This window comes from Nansenia antarctica, assembly GCF_963989245.1.
Source record: "Nansenia antarctica genome assembly, chromosome: 2".
NCBI classification, from domain to species: domain Eukaryota; kingdom Metazoa; phylum Chordata; class Actinopteri; order Argentiniformes; family Microstomatidae; genus Nansenia; species Nansenia antarctica.
This window is the reverse complement of record NC_137675.1, coordinates 11,360,746-11,382,847: the sequence shown is the minus strand read 5'-3', so window position 1 is coordinate 11,382,847 and position 22,102 is coordinate 11,360,746. Positions and strand designations below refer to the sequence as shown.

Here is a 22,102-nt window from a genome sequence, read left to right as displayed (position 1 = left end):
ATGTGGACTACAAATACCATGATGCGGCATAAGATTCTGTAATGTTTTGGTTGCATCAGTTAACCGGAACTAAAAAAATAAAAGTCTTGACGTTTTGATTACTGCAGTAAGAGATATATTTGCTGTAATTCTCCATACATATCATGCCAAAATACCTACCATATGAGCCTTATGATTTGTTTACACTTTATATTGTAACCCCCACATTCAGCAACTCATATGTGGATTACGTTAATCTTAAACTTGTACAAATTAGCAATGTTTTCCCATTGACAATGTCAACACACATATCTGATTATTATTTCGTTAACAGTTTCTGTATGCGAAAGGGTCTACGTCACAGTAGAGGCGTGGCTTGGTGCCACACACACACAGTAGAGGCGTGGCTTGGTGCCACACACACACACAGTAGAGGCGTGGCTTGGTGCCACACACACACACACAGTAGAGGCGTGGCTTGGTGCCACATACGTCACAGTAGAGGCGTGGCTTGGTGCCACACACACACACACACACACACACACACACACACACACACACGCACACAGTAGAGGCGTGGCTTGGTGCCACACACACACGGCGCCGGCCTTGGCGGCTGACCGATGTTTTGATTCCAGATTGGACAGTCGTCTGACAGCTTTAGCTAGGTAGCTAACTGTAATGGCCAAATGGTGAGTAGTAACTCTTCTTTTCGACTGATATTTTTTTGCTTGTTGACTTGCATTCACTTCGAAACTTCATATGACAATTTTAGCCAACCTTAGCAAACATAGACTTGGCTCCAAAGCCAGAGACCTCTTATTATCCTCTCTCTGAATGTGGCTAACGTTAGCTAGCTAGGCGTCTTATAGCTTCTTGACACTTGTAGGCATTGCTTTGTACTAAACAGCTTTAACGTTGACGTGAGTTAATGTTGAACTATGCAGGCTTTTTGTTTATTAGTTAGTTAGATAGCTAAGCGAACAAATGGCCTAGTTATTTATTTTGCTGTCAGTCTCTGGTTGCTTGACAACGGAAATTAAAGAGACAGTGACAAGACAGTCAGGTCGGGTCGTTCTTGGCTTTTTTTTTGACAGACAGTAGTTTTGTCTCGTCTACCATTTATTTTAACTATACTAGTCAGCTGATTACAATACCTAGTACCCACCTAGCTAGAAGTGTTAGTGGCCTAGTCTAGTGCCAGCCGCATATGCTACTGCTAGTTAGCCTGACTGCCATTCATTGTTTAGTTACTCATCAAGTGATTAGCTAATGGCACTGCAGGAGGAGAGAGAGGCATTGGAGCAATCACGAGCAATCACTAGGGCTGCATCCTCATCAGCATATAGCATAGGCTTGGCTAGAGGTTGGTAGCTGAGTTTTAGGTGAGCCAGCACTGCAGTATGTATAAGTGAGACTTAGCTTAAATGTCAACATCACAGATTCTTAGTACTTGATTTGACCATCTAGATTCTAGAGCCACTATTGCATGCGCTTGTCAGCCTAAAAGACACGTTTGAGAACCAGAATAGTGTGCTATGCCACTGTTTTTTCATCATTTGGAATCAGAGGAGGCTGCTGGTGGAGTTAGACATTGGAGGATGGGCTCATTGTAATGCTGTTACCATTCCTCATTCCATTTCATGCATCACAATGAACCGGCCCTCCGATTTCCACCTCCACTGTTTGGAACGTCTTGGACCTGTCATTAGAAAACATGTCATGGTGCATTCAGGTATTTTATGTTGTGTTGACAGCAGGCCTGTGTTCTAAATGGAGATGGAGGATGAACTGGAGCAATTCATCCAGGAACGGAGGGCCAGAGTGGCTGAAGACAAAGCCAACTTAGTGTGTAACGTGTGCGTGTGTGTGGGGGGGATTCTATTCACAAGCCTCTAAGTATCTGTGAATAAATGTGAGTAAATGATTGCGATCCTCTGACCTGTAACTGGATTCTATTGACAGGCAAAAGGCGACAAGTCCTATGACCCTGCGATTAAGGAAAATATCCCTCCATTCAAGAGGTCCACGGTACAGGGGAAAGGTACAGCACAGACTGTTTCTAATCAACTCATAAGATCCTAGTAGGTCTTCACTGTTACGGCACCACAGTCAACAATTGAGGCTAATGTTTGTTGTTGTGTTCTGTAGATGAGAGCTGCTGCCTGAGTTTACCTACTCTGGGTGAAGACTATGAGAGGAGGAAACAGATGTTACAACAGGACCTTCGTCTGGACTACAGGCGATATATGGCTCAGGTGACGCCAAGGCTGCTGCTATCAACAGGGGAGGCTGGTGGAGGTAGAAATGACTCTGGCTCTGTCTGGCTCCACAAGATTGAAACCATGACGTTTTCCTCCATTGCAGAAAAAACATCTTGATACTGGTGAACCATTCCTATCCCTTCCCCTTGACGAGAGCAGAACTGCCAAGGTAACGGTCATACCAACCTCACAGGGGAGGCCGGCGGAGGTAGAAATCTGAGGACCTGCTCATTGTAATGCATGGAATGGAATGAGGCAGGGTGTCAAACACGCATGTTCCTCCAATTTCTACCTCCCCAGCTTAGGTGGTGGGCCGAACGCGTTTATCGCGAAGTTTATCTTTTTCCATCTACGGAGTAAACGATCTCTTACATACGATATTAAGTAATTCTCTTAAGTCTATAACAATTTTGTTTGCAGCTGTATTATGTCGGAGATTTTCACAAACTTATTTTTTAATAGTCTGTCTGCTCAGGCACATCGCTGGTCGCTCTAGTTGATAAACCAATCAGAATTCGAGTACGGCTTCATTAGGACCCCGAAATGTAAACAATGGCTGTTAACCCTAGCAACTGACTGTATGTTAACCCTAGCAACCGCGGGGAAATAACGAGATGTGATGAATTATGGAGTGTTGTATGCATTTAACAAACCGAACGGACAATATTACAGCATTTTCAGATGCAAGTTGGACCAAATTTGTACATTGTTCTCTACAGTGGGTGAATCTTCACACTGCAGAAAGCCACATTGCTATTATATATATTGGTATTATATATATTTGGGAGAGGGGGCTCCCCTGGTGCTAGGAAAAAAAATACTAAAAACAAGAAGGGAAAAGAGCTGGTTTACATAAATAAAGGCTATCCACTATACTATACTATACAAATAAAACACTGTGCTGTACTCTATGCTATGCTATACATATCCTAACATTTCCTATCTCTGAACCTTATGTACCCGAGGGTTGTCATATTGCACATAGTATTATTGCACATTCATTTAAAGTGTCGCAGTTTGCAGGTTTGAAATGTTCACAGTTGTGTTTCAGTATTGCACTTGATTACAATCTAGTAGCTGCCATCAAATTGTCTAGATTGTCCAGGGCCTAGAATCTAGGTATTTGCTGTGTTCAGGGCCTGAATGGCCCTAGGGTAGAAGCTGAGCTTCAGTCTATTTGTCCTTGCGGACATGGTCCTGAACCGCCTGCCCGAGGGCAGCCGAACAAAGTGTTCGTTCCCAGGGTGGGATGGGTCTCTGGAGATCTTGGAGGCCTTCCTGAGGCAGCGTGTGTTGTACAGCTCTTCCAGAGAGGGGAGGGGGGCGCCGATGATCTTCTGGGCCGATCTCACGACTCTCTGTAGCGCTTTCCTCTCTGCGGCTGTGCAGCTGGAGAACCACTATAACCACAATATTGGCTACCATAGACAATGCTATATGCAGTATGCCAACATACGAAACATTGAAAGAGCCCGCAAGAAAAGGGAAAAATCAGTACAGGAGGCTGCAGGTGTGTTTTATAGCAATATAAGTTATTTATAAGAACAATATGATATAAACAAGCTAAGATTAATATGACATGATATGACATGAACATTATTAACAATATGATATAAACAAGCTAAGATATGACATGAACAAGATATGAACAAGGCATCAATGGGTCAGGGTCAGCCCTGTCAGGTCAGGTCCAGAAGATGTGCAGTGCAGTCCAGGGCTGAGCATCTGGGGTTACCTGGGGAAACAGATTAGGAGAGTTGTAAATAAACTAGGCTATAACTTTGGAAGCATTACTATTACAATGCATAGAGTATCATATGTCTCTCTCTCTCTCCCTTCCCTCCCCCCCCTCCCTTACAATGTAGTAGAAGCAGAAGGTCAAACTGACAATGATACACCACCAAAGCCTAGACTTCTCCGCTCAAAGACTACCACTACGTTCAGCCTAAATAAAAAACCACATCTTCTTCCCGCCCAGTGCATAATATGCAGACGGGACAAATATTTCAGTTTTAGAGCTTGTATACTGCTCCTGCAAAAAAACAAAATGTGTGAAAGGGAGATGCACATGCAAATCTAACAACCTACCATGTACAGACATGTGTCTGTGTTTGCACTGCGAAAACACAATAGTGTTATAAATGTTCTCTAAACACTTGAATCTTTGTCTAGTCTCGTCAATTATAGGCAAGGCAAGTGAAGATACATTTAGTCTTGGGTTTTGTCTTACCAGCTCACCTCGTAAAAGTGAGACGATTGACAATATCAAAAACATGCTTGCACACACATATACTGTAACGTACTCACACACAAGTTAATGTTACTGGTCCCAATTTGGCACAATTATTACTGAAATGATTGAGAATAGACATAGTTGACATTGGTAACTTAGCTATTGTACCCTTTAAAGTTAGATAGCTTGTTAATTCATTAGCTTCACAATCGCGTGTGACGTTTGGTTGGATTTTTCACTAAAATAGCATATTAGAACATGTTTGTATTGACACAACATGACATGGACGTGTTCATTAATATGTGATATGAATTAGTATGACATGCACATCTTACCTGAAACATTACTTGACAGTAAAGTTATCCGAAACAACTCAGTCTTCTCTTCTTTCCAGATAATACGTTGTTTACTTCCTTGTTTACGTATTTTGAAGGAATATCATTGGCAGACGTCAAGTCAGGTGACGCTTTAACAGGTTTTGATTGGTTAGCGGCATAGTAGCCCCAATCATTCTCCTTATTAACTTATGGATCGTAAGTTTACTTTTCATAAAACGTCGATCGAAAATCGGCTGCCAACAGACGGAAACATGTTCCAAAAAAACCTATTTAGCTTATATGAAAAAATCAACTAGTCCATAGTTGTAGATCGATTATTTCACAAACGAAAGCAGATAGACAGCTTCGGCCCACCGCCTAGCTGTAAACAGATCAGGTGAAACTCGCTTTTTAAACGCACACTTTACGACACGTCCCTTTTGGTAAACTGATGACCTCTATCAAGTCAAATGATCAGTTAAAATTGGGTTAAATTGTGGGTAAAAAAAAAAAGGGTTAAATAAATCTCCCATGTCCCTCTCCCCTCACACAGGAGCACCTTGCCTCTCTCCGAGCCCACCAGGACCTGCCTGACGTCCTCCTGCACAGCCCCAGACCCCCGCTGCACCCCGACCTCGCCCCCTCCAGGAGAGACGCAGCCACCCTGACGGAGGGCCGGAGGGGGGCGCGCAGGGCTCGAGGTCTGGGGGAGCCCCGGGGCCTCTGGCCTGAGGATGACCCACTGCCCCCCCAGCCCCACAGAGGGAGGACCAGGCTGGTTAGGGTGGAGCTGGACTCGGAGGAGGGCGAGGAGGACAGTGAGGAAGAGCTGGAGCTGGTGGAGAGGAGGAGGCCAAGACAGACGGGGCTGGAGCCTGCGCTCCCAGAGAGGAGGAGACAGAGGCACTACAAGACAGACTGTAACAGGTGCCTTTTACACACACACACACACACACACACACACACACACATACACACACACACACACACGCATACATAAATACATACATTTTGTTTTTGTTTTTTTTACTTTTAAAACACTCCCGCTCTCTGGGATTATGCAACTGCACATGCTGTATTACACTGGGGGAAAAAGGGATTAACTGAAGGTCATCATCCCTCTCTCTCTCTCTCTCTCTCTGTGTGATTACTGGCATTCATTGTCTACATCTGGCTGTCTGAGTACTGACTGTCTGCAGTGTCTCAGCTTGTTTACTTCAACAATGATGGCTCCTCCTCTGTTGACCAGGGACCTGTCAAGACTCAGGGACAGGAGAGTGGAGCTGTCTGATGACTACATAGACCCCACGCTCTACGGACAGAGACTCAACAACAACAACAACAGGTATGAAGAGATGTTGGAAATGGTCGCTCTCGGCCAGTGGAGGCTGGTGGAGGTAGAAATCCGAGAACGGGCTCATTGTAATGAATGGCATGAGGAATGGTGTTAAACACCAAATAACAACGCAATTGTCATCATAATCAATAAACTTGACAAAGTTTTTGTCTATTTTTCGATAGATTTGTTGATCAAATATTTTCATGTGACTGTGTGCTGACTTTGGTGTTTGTTGGTGTGTCTGTTAAGGGAAAGGAAAGATGATGGATCTGTGGTTCGGGAGGAGGAGTGTCTGGAGGCACGCCGCGGGACGTCCTCTCAAACTCCCAAACTCCCAAAGTACTAACATCTGTAACATCTGTAACATCTGGTGATACCAAGCAAATACTGGATGAATGCACAACTGAAGAGCGAGAGTGTGTGTGTGTGTGTGTGTGAGTGTGTGAGTGTGTGCAAGCGAGTGTCTGCGTGTCTCTGTGTATGCATGCGTGTGTGTGTGTGTGTGTGTGTGTGTGTGTGTGTGCGCGCGCGCGCGAGTGCATGTGTGTGTGAGCACTGATTGATATGTGTGTATCTGTCAGGCTGCAGGTTACGGCAGGGACCAGAGTGGGCGGGAGATCCAGGTCCTCTACCAGTAAGAAGGAGGCTGAGTTTGCGACAGGGCTGATGATTGGTAAGACCTGTTCAGATCCATGTCAGTCAGTTGTCATGAATCATAGTCATAGTACGAGTGAGTTCTCCTGGATGTTGATATTTCTCTATCAATTTGTTGCCACCGTTTTCTAAAAATGTCCTTGTGAAAAAAACGATTTATGATACATTTCAAAGGCCTGTAGCGATATTCTGTAACTTGCTTCCATAATAATCATGTTCTTGGCGTTGTGGTCAATCTTGATTAATTACATTTGTAATGGTAAAGGGCAACATGTCAAACAATTTTGCTAATGGATATATATCGGTATATTTATAGCGGTATATTTATAGCGGTATATTTATAGCGGTATATTTATAACGGTATATTTATAGCGGTATATTTATAGCGGTATATTTATAGCGGTATATTTATAACGGTATATTTATAACTGTATATTTATAACGGTATTTATAACGGTATATTTATAGCTGTATATTTATAGCTGTATATTTATAGCGGTATATTTATAACGGTATAGTTATAGCGGTATAGTTATAGCTGTATATTTATAGCGGTATATTTATAGCTGTATATTTATAGCTGTATATTTATAGCGGTATATTTATAATGGTATAGTTATAGCGGTATAGTTATAGCGGTATATTTATAGCGGTATAGTTATAGCGGTATAGTTATAATGGTATAGTTATAGCGGTATAGTTATAGCGGTATATTTATAGCGGTATATTTATAGCGGTATATTTATAGCGGTATAGTTATAGCGGTATAGTTATAATGGTATAGTTATAGCGGTATATTTATAGCGGTATAGTTATAGCGGTATATTTATAGCGGTATAGTTATAGCGGTATAGTTATAATGGTATAGTTATAGTGGTATAGTTATAACGGTATAGTTTTAGCGGTATATATCTCGCAGTTTGTAATGAAACTGATGAAAGGCTGATGTGACCGTGTCCTTCCAGGGTCTGCAGTCTCGGATGCGGCCCTGCGGAGGGGGAAGGAGCGCTACAGGCTGGAGCTGCAGGAGCAGATGGCTGAGAAGCAGAGGAGCAGGAGGAGGTGGGGTTGGGGTCCAGCAGTTCCACACATGGATACAGACCAACACCCTCACAGGAAATGTCTGATGTTCATTTGGGGTGGCGAGACCATAAACTTCTCATGACCATGTCCCTCTGTTCTTTATCCAATCAGGGAGAAGGAGCTGGAGCTCAGAGCTGCTGCCACAGCGGTGCCCGCCCCAGAGAGACAGGTGGGCTGGGTTCACTGCCTCTTTCAGCTGTCTCACCTGGGTGACTCTGGTCTCACCTGGGTCACATGGTCTCACCTGGGTGACTCTGGTCTCACCTGGGTGACTCTGGTCTCACCTGGGTGACTCTGGTCTCACCTGGGTCACATGGTCTCACCTGGGTGACTCTGGTCTCACCTGGGTGTCTCTGGTCTCACCTGGGTCACATGGTCTCACCTGGGTCACATGGTCTCACCTGGGTCACATGGTCTCACCTGGGTCACATGGTCTCACCTGGGTGTCTCTGGTCTCACCTGGGTGTCTCTGGTCTCACCTGGGTGTCTCTGGTCTCACCTGGGTGTCTCTGGTCTCACCTGGGTGTCTCTGGTCTCACCTGGGTGTCTCTGGTCTCACCTGGGTCACATGGTCTCACCTGGGTCACATGGACTCTGGTCTCACCTGGGTCACATGGACTCTGGTCTCACCTGGGTCACATGGACTCTGGTCTCACCTGGGTCACATGGACTCTGGTCTCACCTGGGTCACATGGACTCTGGTCTCACCTGGCTTTACAATCCAGGACGTTGGTACTAAAGTGAACTAACCTGGGACAGGGCTTATTAACCTACTTACCTGGGTCTAAGGCTGGCTTAAGAATGAAGTCAGTGGTAGTTGGTACTAAAGTTTGTACTTATCTGTCCAATGTTGCCTTCTCCTCTCCAAATCCAGCCAAAGTCACTTGGACCAGTGAGTGGTGGTGGTGGTGGTGGTAACCCTGACCACACCAGACTGAGGAGAGACATCCCATACCGGCCAGGCCAGTCCCTGGAGCTACCTGGGGAGGACGTGAACAGGAGACCCACCGGGGACAGGGACAGGGAGAAGGACAGGGACAGGCTTCCCCCAGTGCAGCCCCGTGTGCCCTTCCAGTCTCCCCTGTTGGAGTACAGTGCAGCGCTGGGCCTGGGTAGCGCGGGGATGTCCCCTTACAGCCAGGCCTTCCCCCGGAGCATGGACCCCCCCAGGTAAGGCTGCTGTCCCGGGAGGCTGTGGGACAGGACAGGGTGGGGTGAGTTTCCCCCTGGATCAAAGCTTTATAGCACTTATCAGTCCTTTTGTCGGCGATGGACGAAAAAGTGATCTATGCTCTTTGAGATTATTCTCGTATAAGGAAAAAAGCTCTTTATAAATATAATACATGCTGATTATTATGACTTAATATCCTATCACTTGACTGTGGTTGTGTGTTGACATGGCCCCTCCTCTCCATGTCCAGACACCCATGGCTCCTTCCTCACCCTCCCTCCACCACGGCCGACGCCCACAGGACCCCCTATGACGACGCCTACCTCTACTACGGAGCCAGGAACCCCCCCCTGGACCCCAACCTGCCCTACTGTAAGAACACCACCACGCTCATTCACACACATAGGGCTTTCACACCGGCAGTTCCGAACGCCGGTTCGCGTTCGTGTTCGGAAACCTCCGAACGTTGGCGCTGTCTGGCGAACGATACACTGGTATGAACGCGGGCTCGTTCGCCAGACAGCGGCAACGTTCGGAAACGCGAACCGGCGTTCGGAACTGCCGGTGTGTAAGCCCTAACAGTGGGATAGTAGACCAGGGGAGGCTGGCGAGGGTAGAAAACGGAGGACTGGCTTGTTCCAATGCATGGAATACTAGTATACTATTCCACGTGTTGTTGTATGGTTGGTATACTGTTTTCTCTAACTGGTGTGTTTGGTGGTTATGATGTTAGATGGCCACGTCCCGTTCCCTGGGGGCGTCCAGCAGCAGCCCATGTCCTACCTAGCCCTGCCCCCTGGAGGGCCCCCCCCCAGCCAGACCAGCCCCCACAGCCTGGGCTACCTGTCTGAACAGTGAGTACTGGACTCATCATCACTCAGCCTTGGTCTCTCCTTGTCTCTGTGTCTCTCTCTCTCTCTCTCTCTCTCTCTCTCTCTCTCTCTCTCTCTCTCTCTCTCTCTCTCTCTCTCTCTCTCTCTCACTCACACTCTGTCTCTCTCTCTCCCTTCCTATACCACCCTCTTGGTTGAGTACAGTATATTGCATGACGAGTGTAAGCTATTGACCAGTAGGGGGCATCCTCACACTAGTGCCACTACCTGCATGTAGGGAGCTCCACTCCTGTTAGTGATTGCACTACTGCCAAGGTCCTGCTCCCCCTCACCATCTGGACAGGGGAGGCTGGTGGAGGTAGAAATCGGAGGACGGGCTCGTGGTAATGCATGGAACGGAATGAGGAATAGTATCAAAACACACAAAGTACCATCCCTCCGTTCCATTCCATTTGGGGTCAGTTATCCCAAAGCTTTGTAGTTAAAGTAGTAGTTTATCTCTTTTGAAAATCCACGCTCAATCCTCTTCTAGGCCAGCTAAGTTCTTCCTTTAATGAAGATTGACCTCAAACTTAGCTTTATTTTTTGTTTTTATCATTGTTTCTCTCTTGCGGCTTTGCAGCTGGGTTGCTGTGAGATGTTAAGTACCACTTAAGCTGCAAAGCTTTAAAACTGACCCCAGTTGTCCTCTCTCTCTCTGTCTCTCTCTCTCTCACTCTCTCTCTCTCTGTGTCTCACTCTCTCTCTCTTTCTCTCTCTCTCTCTGTCTCACTCTCTCTCTCTCTCTCTCTGTCTCTCTCTCTCTGTGTCTCACTCTCTCTGTCTCTCTCTCTGTCTTTCTCTCTCTCACACTCTATCTCTCTGTCTGTGTGGGTCTCACTCTCACACTCTCTCTCTTTCCCTCCCTCCCTCTCTCTCCTGTCTACCTGCCTGTTTCAAATGAATGTCTGTCCGGTGCGTCTCTCAGCAGACCTGCCAGTGACGCAGCCAACATGATCTCAGGGATGGGCGCCGCGTTCCCCGGAGAGAAGACCAGACCGCCCAAGGAGAGCGCGCTGACGTACAAGGAGGCGCTAAAACAGCAGGTACTGTCTGTCGTACAGCGTGATCTCTGTCTCATCTCACCCCCCCCACCCCCCCACCCCGTAAGGAGGTTGTAGCTTTGTGTATCGCTGACTAACAGATGGGGAGGGAGAGTATAGAGCTTGTTGAGCAATGACCAGCCATCTTGTGAATTTCACGAGCCACACGCAGATTCTCGATTCTCGACTGCCAATGTCAATCAAGAGATGAGACCCTGGGATTGGAGATAGGTTTAACAGATGGCTATTTTGGCAGGAAAGCACCAGGGAAGGGTGGAGTCCTCTATTTTGCCAGGTAAAACAGACGAGCACGTAGATGGAACTAGAACGAATAGTGCTAGAGTAGTGCTAACCCTAGAATATAGTGTTATAGTATTCATATAGAATCTAAAGAATCCACTCCCTAGTCTCTAGTGTTTTACCCTGATTAGTGTGAGCTGGTATCAGACCAAGACACATTTACAGTATCCTGTACACCGATGAGCCAAAACGTCATGACCGCTCACCGTTGACAATGACTGGTACCTGCCAGTAGAGGCACCTGCCAGTCATAGTCAATGGCCAGCAGTCGTGATGTTCTGGCTCATGGGTGTGTAGTTGGTGTTGTGATGACGTCGGCCCTGCGTTGTGTGCAGATCCAGGAGAGACAGGAGAGGAGGAGGCTGGAGCGGGAGGAGAGCGACCGGTACGAGGCCAAGCTGGAGGCCGACATGAAGGCCCACGACCCCTGGGGCAGGGGGGGAGGGGGGGCCCCCCTCAGAGACAGCCGGGGGAACCTTGTCAGTACGTACCAGCAGGCCTAGCTCCGTTCTCATCCCTTCTCTGCTCTCCGCTCCTCTCCTGTCCCCGATCCCTCTCTCCTCCTCTCCTCTCTCCGATCCCTCTCTCCTCCTCTCCTCTCTCCGATCCCTCTCTCCTCCTCTCCTCTCTCCGATCCCTTTCTCTTCTTCTCCTGTCCCCGATCCCTCACTCCTCCTCTCCTCTCTCCGATCCCTCTCTCTTCTTCTCCTGTCCCCGATCCCTCACTCCTCCTCTCCTCTCTCCGATCCCTCTCTCCTCCTCTCCTCTCTCCGATCCCTCTCTCCTCCTCTCCTCTCTCCGATCCTTCACTCCTCTCCTCTCTCCGATCCCTCTCTCCTCCTCTCCTGTCCTCGATCCCTCACTCCTCTTCTCCTCTCTCTGATCCCTCTCTCCTCCTCTCCTCTCCCCTGATCCCTCTCTCCTCTATGGTCCTCTTCCCTCTCTCCTCTCTGGTCCTCTTCCCTGATCCCTCTCTCCTCTCCTCTGATCCCTCTCTCCTCTCCTCTGATCCCTCTCTCCTCTCCTCTGATCCCTCTCTCTTCTCCTCTGATCCCTCTCTCCTCTCCTCTGATCCCTCTCTCCTCTCCTCTGATCCCTCTCTCCTCTCCTCTGATCCCTCTCTTCTCTCCTCTGATCCCTATCTCCTCTTCTCTGCATCAATTCCCCAGAATATGTTCTCAGTCAACTTAGCTGGTAAAATAAGGGTCAAAATAATAGAAAAATAGTAGTATAATTCACTTTTTTGTGGTAACATCTGCAACCTGTGAGTATTTTTGACACATTATCATTATCTGTCACAACCAGCCGATCTGCACCAGATGCACAAGAACAATGAGGAGGCGTACACCAACCCTGACACCTGGCAGAAGAGAGCCTCCACTACCATGGTGGTCCCCAGAGAGGAGGAGAGACCCCCCTCCACACACAGAGTCTCAGGTACAGCCCCTATACTGCACTCTACTGGACTCTACTGCACTCTGGGAACTCTCTGGGCCTCAGTGTTTAACATGTTCTGTCTGTGTGTGTGTGTGTGTGTGTGTGTGTGTGTGTTTCCTCTCCTCCAGGTTACGCCCATGTGGCCACCCCCCAGTTCGCCAGAGGCAGCGTGTTCACTGACCAGCCCACCCCTCAGCAGCTGCACGAGCAGGACAAGTACAAGACTTACCTCAAACAACAGGTACGCAGGCACACACACACACGGACACAAACACACACACACACACACACACACACCACACACGTTACTTGCTCACTGTCTGGCGACCCCCTGTGTATGTGTGTGTGTATCGTCTCTGCGCTCTAGATCGAGGAGAAGCGCCTGAAGGAGGCGCAGGAGAGGGAGCGGGTGAAACAGGAGGAGGAGAAGGAGGAGCGGAGGCTGGCCGAGCAGAGGGCTCGCATCCAGAGGGAATACGAGGAGGAGCAGGACAGGAAGAAACGCAAGGAGAGGGAGGTCTGTGTTTACTACCTACCCTACTTTACCCTACCCTACCCTACCCTACCTTTAGCATTAAGATAACATTGCCATCAGATGAATGCTACTTATGCTATCATGTCTAGGGGGGGGTTGAGAGAAGAGGGGGTATTTATTTGGGAAACAGATGGACAAAATGTATTCTAATCTAAGCAGGTTTGTCATTGTAAATACGAACTGTTTCTTCATTGACTTACCTTTGTAACCCATCCACGGTTCTGCTTTCCTCTCTCCCTCCTTCTCTCTCTCTCTCTCTCTCTCTCTCTCTCTCTCTCTCTCTCTCTCTCTATCTCTCTCTCTCTCCCTCCTTCTCTCTCTCTCTCTCTCTCTCCAGCAAAATGCCAAAAACGAGGAGCTGATCCGTCTGGCGGAGGAGAGACGCAAGGAGGTGGAGAGGAAGAAGAAGGAGGCGGAGGAGAAGGAGAATGACGCCATGAGGAAGGAGTACGAGAGAGAGAGACAGGCACGGGTGGAGGAGGTGAGACAGGAGTACGAGAGAGAGAGACAGGCGTGGGGAGAGGAGGAATAACAGACGGTTTAAATGAATGACTACATTGATGTTGTTGTTGTTGTTGTTGTTGTGGTGTTTGTCAAACAACAGGTACGCAGTGGTGTTTGTCAGGACCATGTTCGCACGGACAAATAGACTGAAGCTCAGCTTCTACCCTAGGGCCATTCAGGCCCTGAACACAGCAAAGACCTAGGTTCTAGGCCCTGGACAATCTAGACAATTTGATGGCAGCTACTAGATCAGGGGTAGGCAACCTTTTTGATATGAAGTGCCATTTTTAAATGTTCTTGTTAGTCAGTGTGCCAACCACAATATCAACATTAATTATGACTCGACATCAAACCAAACCAAACAGACCAACAGATCTGCAATTTTATTCCACAACATGAACAACAATTTTCAGCAAAGAGCTATGTATGCAAAGCCATGTATGCTAAATAAACCTAAAAATGTAACTAACTGAAACTTGAACAAAATTACCAACATAACATCTAAGACAACTAAACTTTGTGATGCGTAGCACAACTTTAAGCAAATTGGAGCGCTCAATTTCTACTAAAGTTGCTAACTGCGCTCCCTATGGTTATCATTTTAATAAGTAGGCCTAACTGGAGGGTGATTATACAAGGGTCTTACTTGTATGAATTATAATTTATATTTATATAATTATTTGGTTGTTACTTACATTTTATTCTTTTATTCCAACCACAACAAACATATATCTTTTTTTGGTTGCAAAGAGCTATGACGTATGCAAAGCCATGTAAACAGTCCTAACAATCAATGTGATCCCTGGCCCTGTTTTCCTTTGCTCAACTCCATTATCTGGGGGTGGTACTTGGTCACTTTAAGTTGCACACAATTAATGCAACCGCTCCCCTCTGTTTCCCGACCATGGCAGGAGCACCATCTGTTGTCACTGCAAAAATCCTGCTAATGTCAATCCCTCGCTCCACAAAATGCTCGATAAGAACTTTAGCGATGTCCGCACCTTTTGTTGTTTCTGGCATTGGTTTTAGGCAGCAGAGCTCCTCCCTTGCAGCAGAATCACAGTATCTTGCTATGACAGCCAGACGTGGCATGTCATTCACATCTACGCTCTCATCAAGTGCGAGGCTAAACACCGTCGCATCTTTCAAACCAGCGGTCTGCTGCGCTTTCACGTTTTCTGCCATTTCTCCTATTCTTCGTTCCACACTTCTGGCTGACACTGGGGTGTCTTTTATTCTTGATTTTATTGTGTCTTTGTTTGATAAGCCTTCAAACAAAACATCTGAGCTACAGAGGAAAGCCTCCTTAATATATTCTCCATCAGTGAATGGCTTTCCACGTTTCGCAATGCAATGAGCAATGCGAAAGCTTGCTTCAGTTGCGTGATTTTTAGCAGTGGCAAATGCTTTAAAGGTGCTGGCCTGCTTCCCATACCTTGACACAGCACGTCTTATTGATTCGGCCTTGTCTGCTTCATCCTTGAACGACTTGAGTTATATTGATTCAAGTATCGAATCGAATTCAGAATTTTACTTAGAAAATTGGCGCCAGAATACGACTCTCGTGGAGTGGATGAGAGACTAGGGCTGCATTCGTAAATTCGCCCTGAGAGCGCCGGAGCGTCCCTGAGACTGCCTCTAGTCCAATCAAATTACTTGGTCCCATTGTGACATTGAACCCAGTGTGCGTGAATTTACGAACGCGGCCAACATAAAAAAATAAAAAAACATTCTCCCATTCTCGCACTTATTGATTAGCTGTCGCGTGCCACTGTTTAAGCTGTCGCGTGCCACTGCTGGCACGCGTGCCATAGGTTGCCGACCCCTGTACTAGATTGTAAACATAAGTGCAATATTGAAATACAACTGTGAACATTCTAAACCTGCTAACTGCAACACTTTAAATGAATGTGCAACAAATACTATGTGCAATATGACAACCCTTGTGTACATAAGGTTCAGATATAGGAAAAGTTTGGATATTTATAGCATAGCATAGAGTACAGCACAGTGTTTTATTGTATAGTATAGTAGTATAGTATAGTAGATAGTGTACATAGCCTTTATTTATGTAAACCAGCTCTTTTCCCTTTTTTATTTTACCCTTGGCCCTCTTGTTTTTAGTCTTTTTTTTTACAAGCACCAGGGGAGCCCCCCCCTCCTAAATTTCGTTGTATGGTACCTGTACTGTATTAATGACAATAAAGACCATTCATTCATTCATTCATGAAGGCACCCCGACAGGCGTCTCCCCCCATCCCTACCCACCAGAGACACGCCCCCCAGTACCACCCCAGACCTCCGTCACTGGACAGCCGCCGCTCCACCGCCCCCCTCTCTGTGAGTGGTTCTTCTCCTCTCCTCCTCCCCCTCTCTGTGAATGACCCCCCCCCCCCTCAGCCACACCTATTCCAGTCCAAGTTGGAGGTAACGGTTGGGTTGGAGGTAGTCTTCAGTTCCTCTCTTCTTCTCCTCCCCCTGTAGGAGCGTTCTCTGTCGGGCCTCCAGTCCCCTCCCGTCCCCGCCCGCAGGAACCAGCTGAGAGCTGCAGGTAGGAGGACCACCCTCCACATCTCCACTCTGAGCTGCTGATGTGTCTCTGTCCCTGGAGGCAGTTGTCCATAACGTCTCTGAGAGAAGATGTGTGATAGAAGTGGCCACTGTCTGTCTGTCTGTCTGTCTGTCTGTCTGTCTGTCTGTCTGACTATTTCTCTCTCTCCCTCTCTGCCTGTCTCTCTCTCTCCTCCCCCTCCACCCCCCCCCCCCTCCACCAGAGGACCAGCGTGGTGTGATCAGTGAGCTCTCAGCGTTGCGTCGACAGCTGCGTAGCGAGCAGAAGCGTGTGGAGGGCCAGCTGCTGCAGGCGGACTGGGACGACCTGGACTCGCTCGGCGACAGGTACACACTGGCTACACACGCACACACACACACACACACACACACACACACATCCTCGCTGCTGTGTTTATGGTGCTTTGTGTGTGTGTGTGTGCTGTAGGGGTGTGTGTGTGTGTGTGTGTGTGTGTGTGCGTGTTGTAGGGGTGTGCGTGTGTGTGTGTGCTGTAGGGCTGTGTGTGTGTGCGTGTGTTGCAGAGGTGTCCATGTCATGTGTTAACACTAGAGCCATTTTCCAGCTTGTTCTGTGTGTCTGTTAGTTGTCATCTGTGTGTGTGAGTGTGTCTGTGTGTTTTGGACAGTGTCTAGTCTTGTGAGTGTGTGAGTGAGTGTTTGTGTGTCTGGGCTGTGTGTTAGCTGTTAGTTGCCGTGTCGTGTGTCCAGGCTGACAGTGACAGGTTATGGTCTGGTGTCCAGGCACAGCAGCAGAGAGTGCCCCCCGGTGGACGTGTTTGACCTGGCAAGACTACGCCTGCAGGCCCCCGTCAGACGGCCCTCCTCCAGGAACACCAAGCAACCTAGCGACTTGCACCGCCTCCACGACCCTCTACAGATCAGATACACAGGTAGAACTAGGACTCTCTACAGATCAGATACACAGGTAGAACTAGGACTCTCTACAGCTCAGATACACAGGTAGAACTAGGACTCTCTACAGCTCAGATACACAGGTAGAACTAGGACCCTCTACAGATCAGATACACAGGTAGAACTAGGACTCTCTACAGCTCAGATACACAGGTAGAACTAGGACTCTCTACAGCTCAGATACACAGGTAGAACTAGGACTCTCTACAGCTCAGATACACAGGTAGAACTAGGACTCTCTACAGCTCAGATACACAGGTAGAACTAGGACTCTCTACAGCTCAGATACACAGGTAGAACTAGGACTCTCTACAGCTCAGATACACAGGTAGAACTAGGACTCTCTACAGCTCAGATACACAGGTAGAACTAGGACTCTCTACAGCTCAGATACACAGGTAGAACTAGGACTCTCTACAGCTCAGATACACAGGTAGAACTAGGACTCTCTACAGCTCAGATACACAGGTAGAACTAGGACTCTCTACAGATCAGATACACAGGTAGAACTAGGACTCTCTACAGCTCAGATACACAGGTAGAACTAGGACTCTCTACAGCTCAGATACACAGGTAGAACTAGGACTCTCTACAGATCAGATACACAGGTAGAACTAGGACTCTCTACAGCTCAGATACACAGGTAGAACTAGGACTCTCTACAGCTCAGATACACAGGTAGAACTAGGACTCTCTACAGCTCAGATACACAGGTAGAACTAGGACTCTCTACAGATCAGATACACAGGTAGAACTAGGACTCTCTACAGCTCAGATACACAGGTAGAACTAGGACTCTCTACAGCTCAGATACACAGGTAGAACTAGGACTCTCTACAGCTCAGATACACAGGTGAGAACCAAGACACTGACCGTTCAACCACTACTCCTGGACTAGAAAGCACTTTTGAAGGATATTTTTAGGCCTAAATGCTTAATTCGGGTTAAACATTTTCTTTTTTTCAGTGTTGTTGACTTGATACAGGATGTGAAGAAATTCCATTGGTCAGTGTTGACCAATAGTGGTGTGAGATGTGACCGAGGTCTGAAGAGGAGAGTGTTGTGTTTGTGCCTACAGATCATGACTCCAGAGAGGGCCATGGTTATCCCTCACCCCCCAGGGACAGACAGCTGGACATAGTGAGACAGGCTGACTACAGGGAGCAACAACGCAGGGCCAGCAGCCAGAGGAGGAAACCTGCCGACGGTCAGAAACACAACTAACGTTACAACTAACGACTGAGGACCACTTAGAACCACTTAGAACTAACCACATCTCAATACGATGTTCAAGTAACATCAACATATAAAATAACTGTATATCAAGGGAGACTTGTGGAGGTAGGAATTGGAGGACAAGCTCATAAGAATGAATGGAATGGAACACGTGATCATCCTCTGTTCACGGTTTAGTGATTCCAATTCACTAATTGATTGTGATCAGCATTAGTGATCAAAATAATTGACTAAAACACTTCCCCCGAAGATGACAATAATCCGATATTGGTTATTGGTTTGTGCACGCTTTGAAATGCATGCTGACAAATGTAAACAAACATGGATGTTTCTATGGGCAGACACACTTTCACAGCTCTTGTCTTGTCGCCACCTTGTGGGGCTTTCGGCAACACTGCACACCGTGACATTTCTGCAGCGACGGGACTTAGACGTACCCCGCTGAAATGTCGGCCTGTACCTTAAACCCCTATTGTATAACTGACCATTTATTTTATTATTTATAATTTTGGGGGGGGATGGGGGGAGTGGTACACTCGTATTTTTCAGTTTTATTGGATAGAGATAGTGGAGAAAGACAGGAAAGTAAGGAGGAGAGGGTATGTCAGCAGGACATGGGGCGGTGCACACCATGGCCTACAGTGTGGCCTACTGTAGACCACTGGACCACCCCAGGCCACATAACTAACCATTTATTAATAATAACCTCACTGTTTAATCACTGCCCGCTAATGCAACCAACCAATCACTAGTCATTTACTATTCCATTCCATTTACTATTCCATTAACCCATCAATTCTAACCTCACTAGTCGCTGCTTAACCTCTCACTGTCCTCCCGCTGCATCCCAGGGGCTTGAAAATCATTTGACTTACTTTGCATTTTTACAGATTATTTTGACCTGTTACCACCCCAGCAACACAACCATTATTTGGTGAGTTATGATTGGCTGCTACAATATTAGGCTATTTAGTTCACTGAGCCATACAGTATGTTTTTGCTCATCTATTTTCTGACGTGTGTGTGTGTGTGTGTGTGAGAGAGTCAGTCAGTCAGTCAGTCATACTAATCCCTCTCTGTGTTGTCTCCCCCTAGAGGAGTGGAGGGGGGGATCCTATGAGCAGGGGGTCCCTGTTGGAGTCTGAGAGTGCCTTCATTGGTGAGCTAGACCCCTCATGATTCATATAATACATAACATACTATATTATACTCTACATATGCTCCTTTCATTCAGTGTCTGGACAATGAAGTCGAACAGCAAACAAGGAAACGTCCTGTCGACATCAACATAGGGCTATGGCTTGAGATTCTGTTGATATTCTGCCCGTCCACTGACTGTCTCTGTCCTCTGCCCCCCCCCCCCACACACACACACACACACACACACACACACAGATCCCATGGGCGACGCCTTCCCAGTGCCCCCCTCCCCTGAAGAGAGGACCCCCCACCCCCAGCAGCTCTCAGCCAGGGAGAGGAGGAGGCTGGCCAAGAGGAACGACACACGCAACGTATGTTACCCACAGTCCTCTCTGGCAGGGTTCAAGACTTCATCACTGTTCTTCATTGTCCATAGCTGTTCTTCACTGTTCTTCATCACATAGCTGTCTGATGTCTGATCCGTTCATGTAAATATGACCCAGATTATTAAAGGGACACTCCATCACTTAAACATCATATTCAATAGCACCAGCTCCATACCAGTGTCTATATGTGTGAAATACAAAAAAGTAGTGAATCTCTCTCTCCCTCTCTCTCTGGTTGGTCTGTAGGAGAGAGGGTTCTCCAGGGAGGCTATCGGCCAGCAGGATAACTACTCCCTCCAATCAGAGGGCAGTGTGAGCGTGGAGGTGGGGAGGGAGCGGAACGGCGGCCGGACCAGGAGGCTGTTGGGTCTGAGCCGCCACGGCCGTAGAACCGGTGGGTCCACTCTCTCCTGTACCGGGAGCCACCAGCTACGAATGCACACGACTGTAACACTGTTAACTCATTTGGTTTCCGAGGGCGAAGGAAGTCGCCCGAATTGTCAACGTCCTAAAACGAAATGCATCATTTACGATGCTTCATTTTGTAGCCAATCAAAAGTGTTGCTAGGTAAAATACCACATAAAAACACTTGGCACTCGAGGTGGTGAGAGTTCTGGAAATGTTTGGCAGTTAAAGAAGATAATGATCCTATTTAAACAACTATAATGACGAAGGGTTGAGGAAGTGTTTGTGTTGATCTCTCTCTCTCTCTCCCCCCCTCTCTCTCTCCCCCCCCCCCCTCTCTCTCTCTCTCTCCCCCCCCCCCCTCTCTCTCTCTCCCCCCTCTCTAGGAGACCTGTCAGATGATGATGAAGATGAAGAAGACGTGTCTCCCCAGGTCTCCCCTCGCGGCCCGGGCCGCGGTCACAGCTCTGTAGAAACGGTTGCCACGGAGCCGTGGCTGAGGCCGGACACCTCGGAGACGCTGAAGCGGCTGATGACGAGCCAGACCCCCAGAGAGAGGGACCAGGACAGGCTGGCCAGCGGGGGGACGGGGGTCCAGGACTGGGACGGACCCTCCACCTACCACGGATAGATGACCCTTCTCCCCCGCTCCACCCCCTAAAATCTATTTTAAGTACAGAGTTTGGAGTTTGTGTATTTTGTGATTCTGAGTTATGGTATGGTCGTTTCGAAACTGAATAAAGGTTCGACGAATAGTTCAAAAGCTTTATTGAGACTTACAGTAAGAGAATGTTCCAGATGACGATGAACAACGTACACAGAAGATGGTACAACGCTGATTTGACATTGTTCTGCGTCATGTACTGTATGTACATCTCAATGTGTGTTTCTCTATGTAACTCACTCTCCCAGAGACACTTCTATTTAGTCTTTATTCTCACAAAGTAGTATCATCATCATCATCTTCACAACATCAAGTCACACCCAAGCAGGAATCCGACCTCGGTAATTCAAAGTCACATTGGTTTTCTTTTGAAAATGACACGACAATCGTAAAAGGGTCAGTCTTGTGACATTTCGGGGTGAGATGAGTTTTTGCGAAATTCAAAATTGTAAGTTTTAATTTAAATAAAATACTATATACATATCAAATGGAATCACGTTTACTCGCTGAATTTCATTCATTAGTGTTATTGACTCAGACAAACCAGAGCCTGTGGTTGAGAGAGAGAGAACTCAAAAAGTGTGAAATGCCAGTGCGCTTAAGTAATAAAGGAGTGCTGTTAGAATTGGAAAGAAAACACAAACAACAGTTTTTTAGTTTTTTTTTTAGTATCTTACAATACCACAAAGCTACTTTTGATTTGTCTATTTTCATTTTGAGGGGCTGTTGTTGCTTCTGTTACCTCACGGCTGTGCAAAAGAAAAATCACCTCTAACACTCCTCAACCTTTTTCAATAGGAATTTCATAATCCCATACTTCAGTTTAAACAGAATTGCCGAGAGGTACCAGAAAACAACACATCCTCAATATAAGCCCTCTGTATCAGGAGGGTAAGAAGTTACCAGAAAGAATTGCATTGGAGTTATAATTCAACAGTATAATCGTGTGGGTTCTTGTTATGCTGTGCAGGGAAGGCATACTGCAGCCGTTCATTCATTCAGTGCTTTAAGTCCCGGGGCTCCGGCCCAACCCGCTGCCCCCCTCGAGAACCTCGA

At 47.1% G+C, this 22,102-nt stretch overlaps 1 protein-coding gene across 1 annotated transcript; it reads left to right on the top strand.

The window, feature by feature from the left end:
* Positions 1-1,752: 1,752 nt before the first annotated feature.
* On the top strand, positions 1,753-21,013 carry LOC308149789 (centrosome and spindle pole associated protein 1-like; the record flags this gene model as incomplete). Its single annotated transcript, XM_080522678.1, has 29 exons — positions 1,753-1,827; positions 1,945-2,023; positions 2,131-2,237; positions 2,347-2,412; positions 5,347-5,720; positions 6,043-6,138; positions 6,382-6,471; positions 6,714-6,805; positions 7,752-7,848; positions 7,981-8,038; positions 8,744-9,039; positions 9,291-9,412; positions 9,774-9,894; positions 10,844-10,958; positions 11,591-11,738; positions 12,561-12,692; positions 12,821-12,933; positions 13,060-13,209; positions 13,565-13,708; positions 15,964-16,071; positions 16,216-16,282; positions 16,506-16,629; positions 17,044-17,192; positions 18,293-18,421; positions 19,341-19,384; positions 19,546-19,609; positions 19,846-19,961; positions 20,223-20,370; positions 20,769-21,013. The coding sequence occupies 29 exons, from the start codon at positions 1,753-1,755 to the stop codon at positions 21,011-21,013; spliced, it is 3,669 nt and encodes a 1,222-aa protein (XP_080378804.1).
* Positions 21,014-22,102: the final 1,089 nt, after the last annotated feature.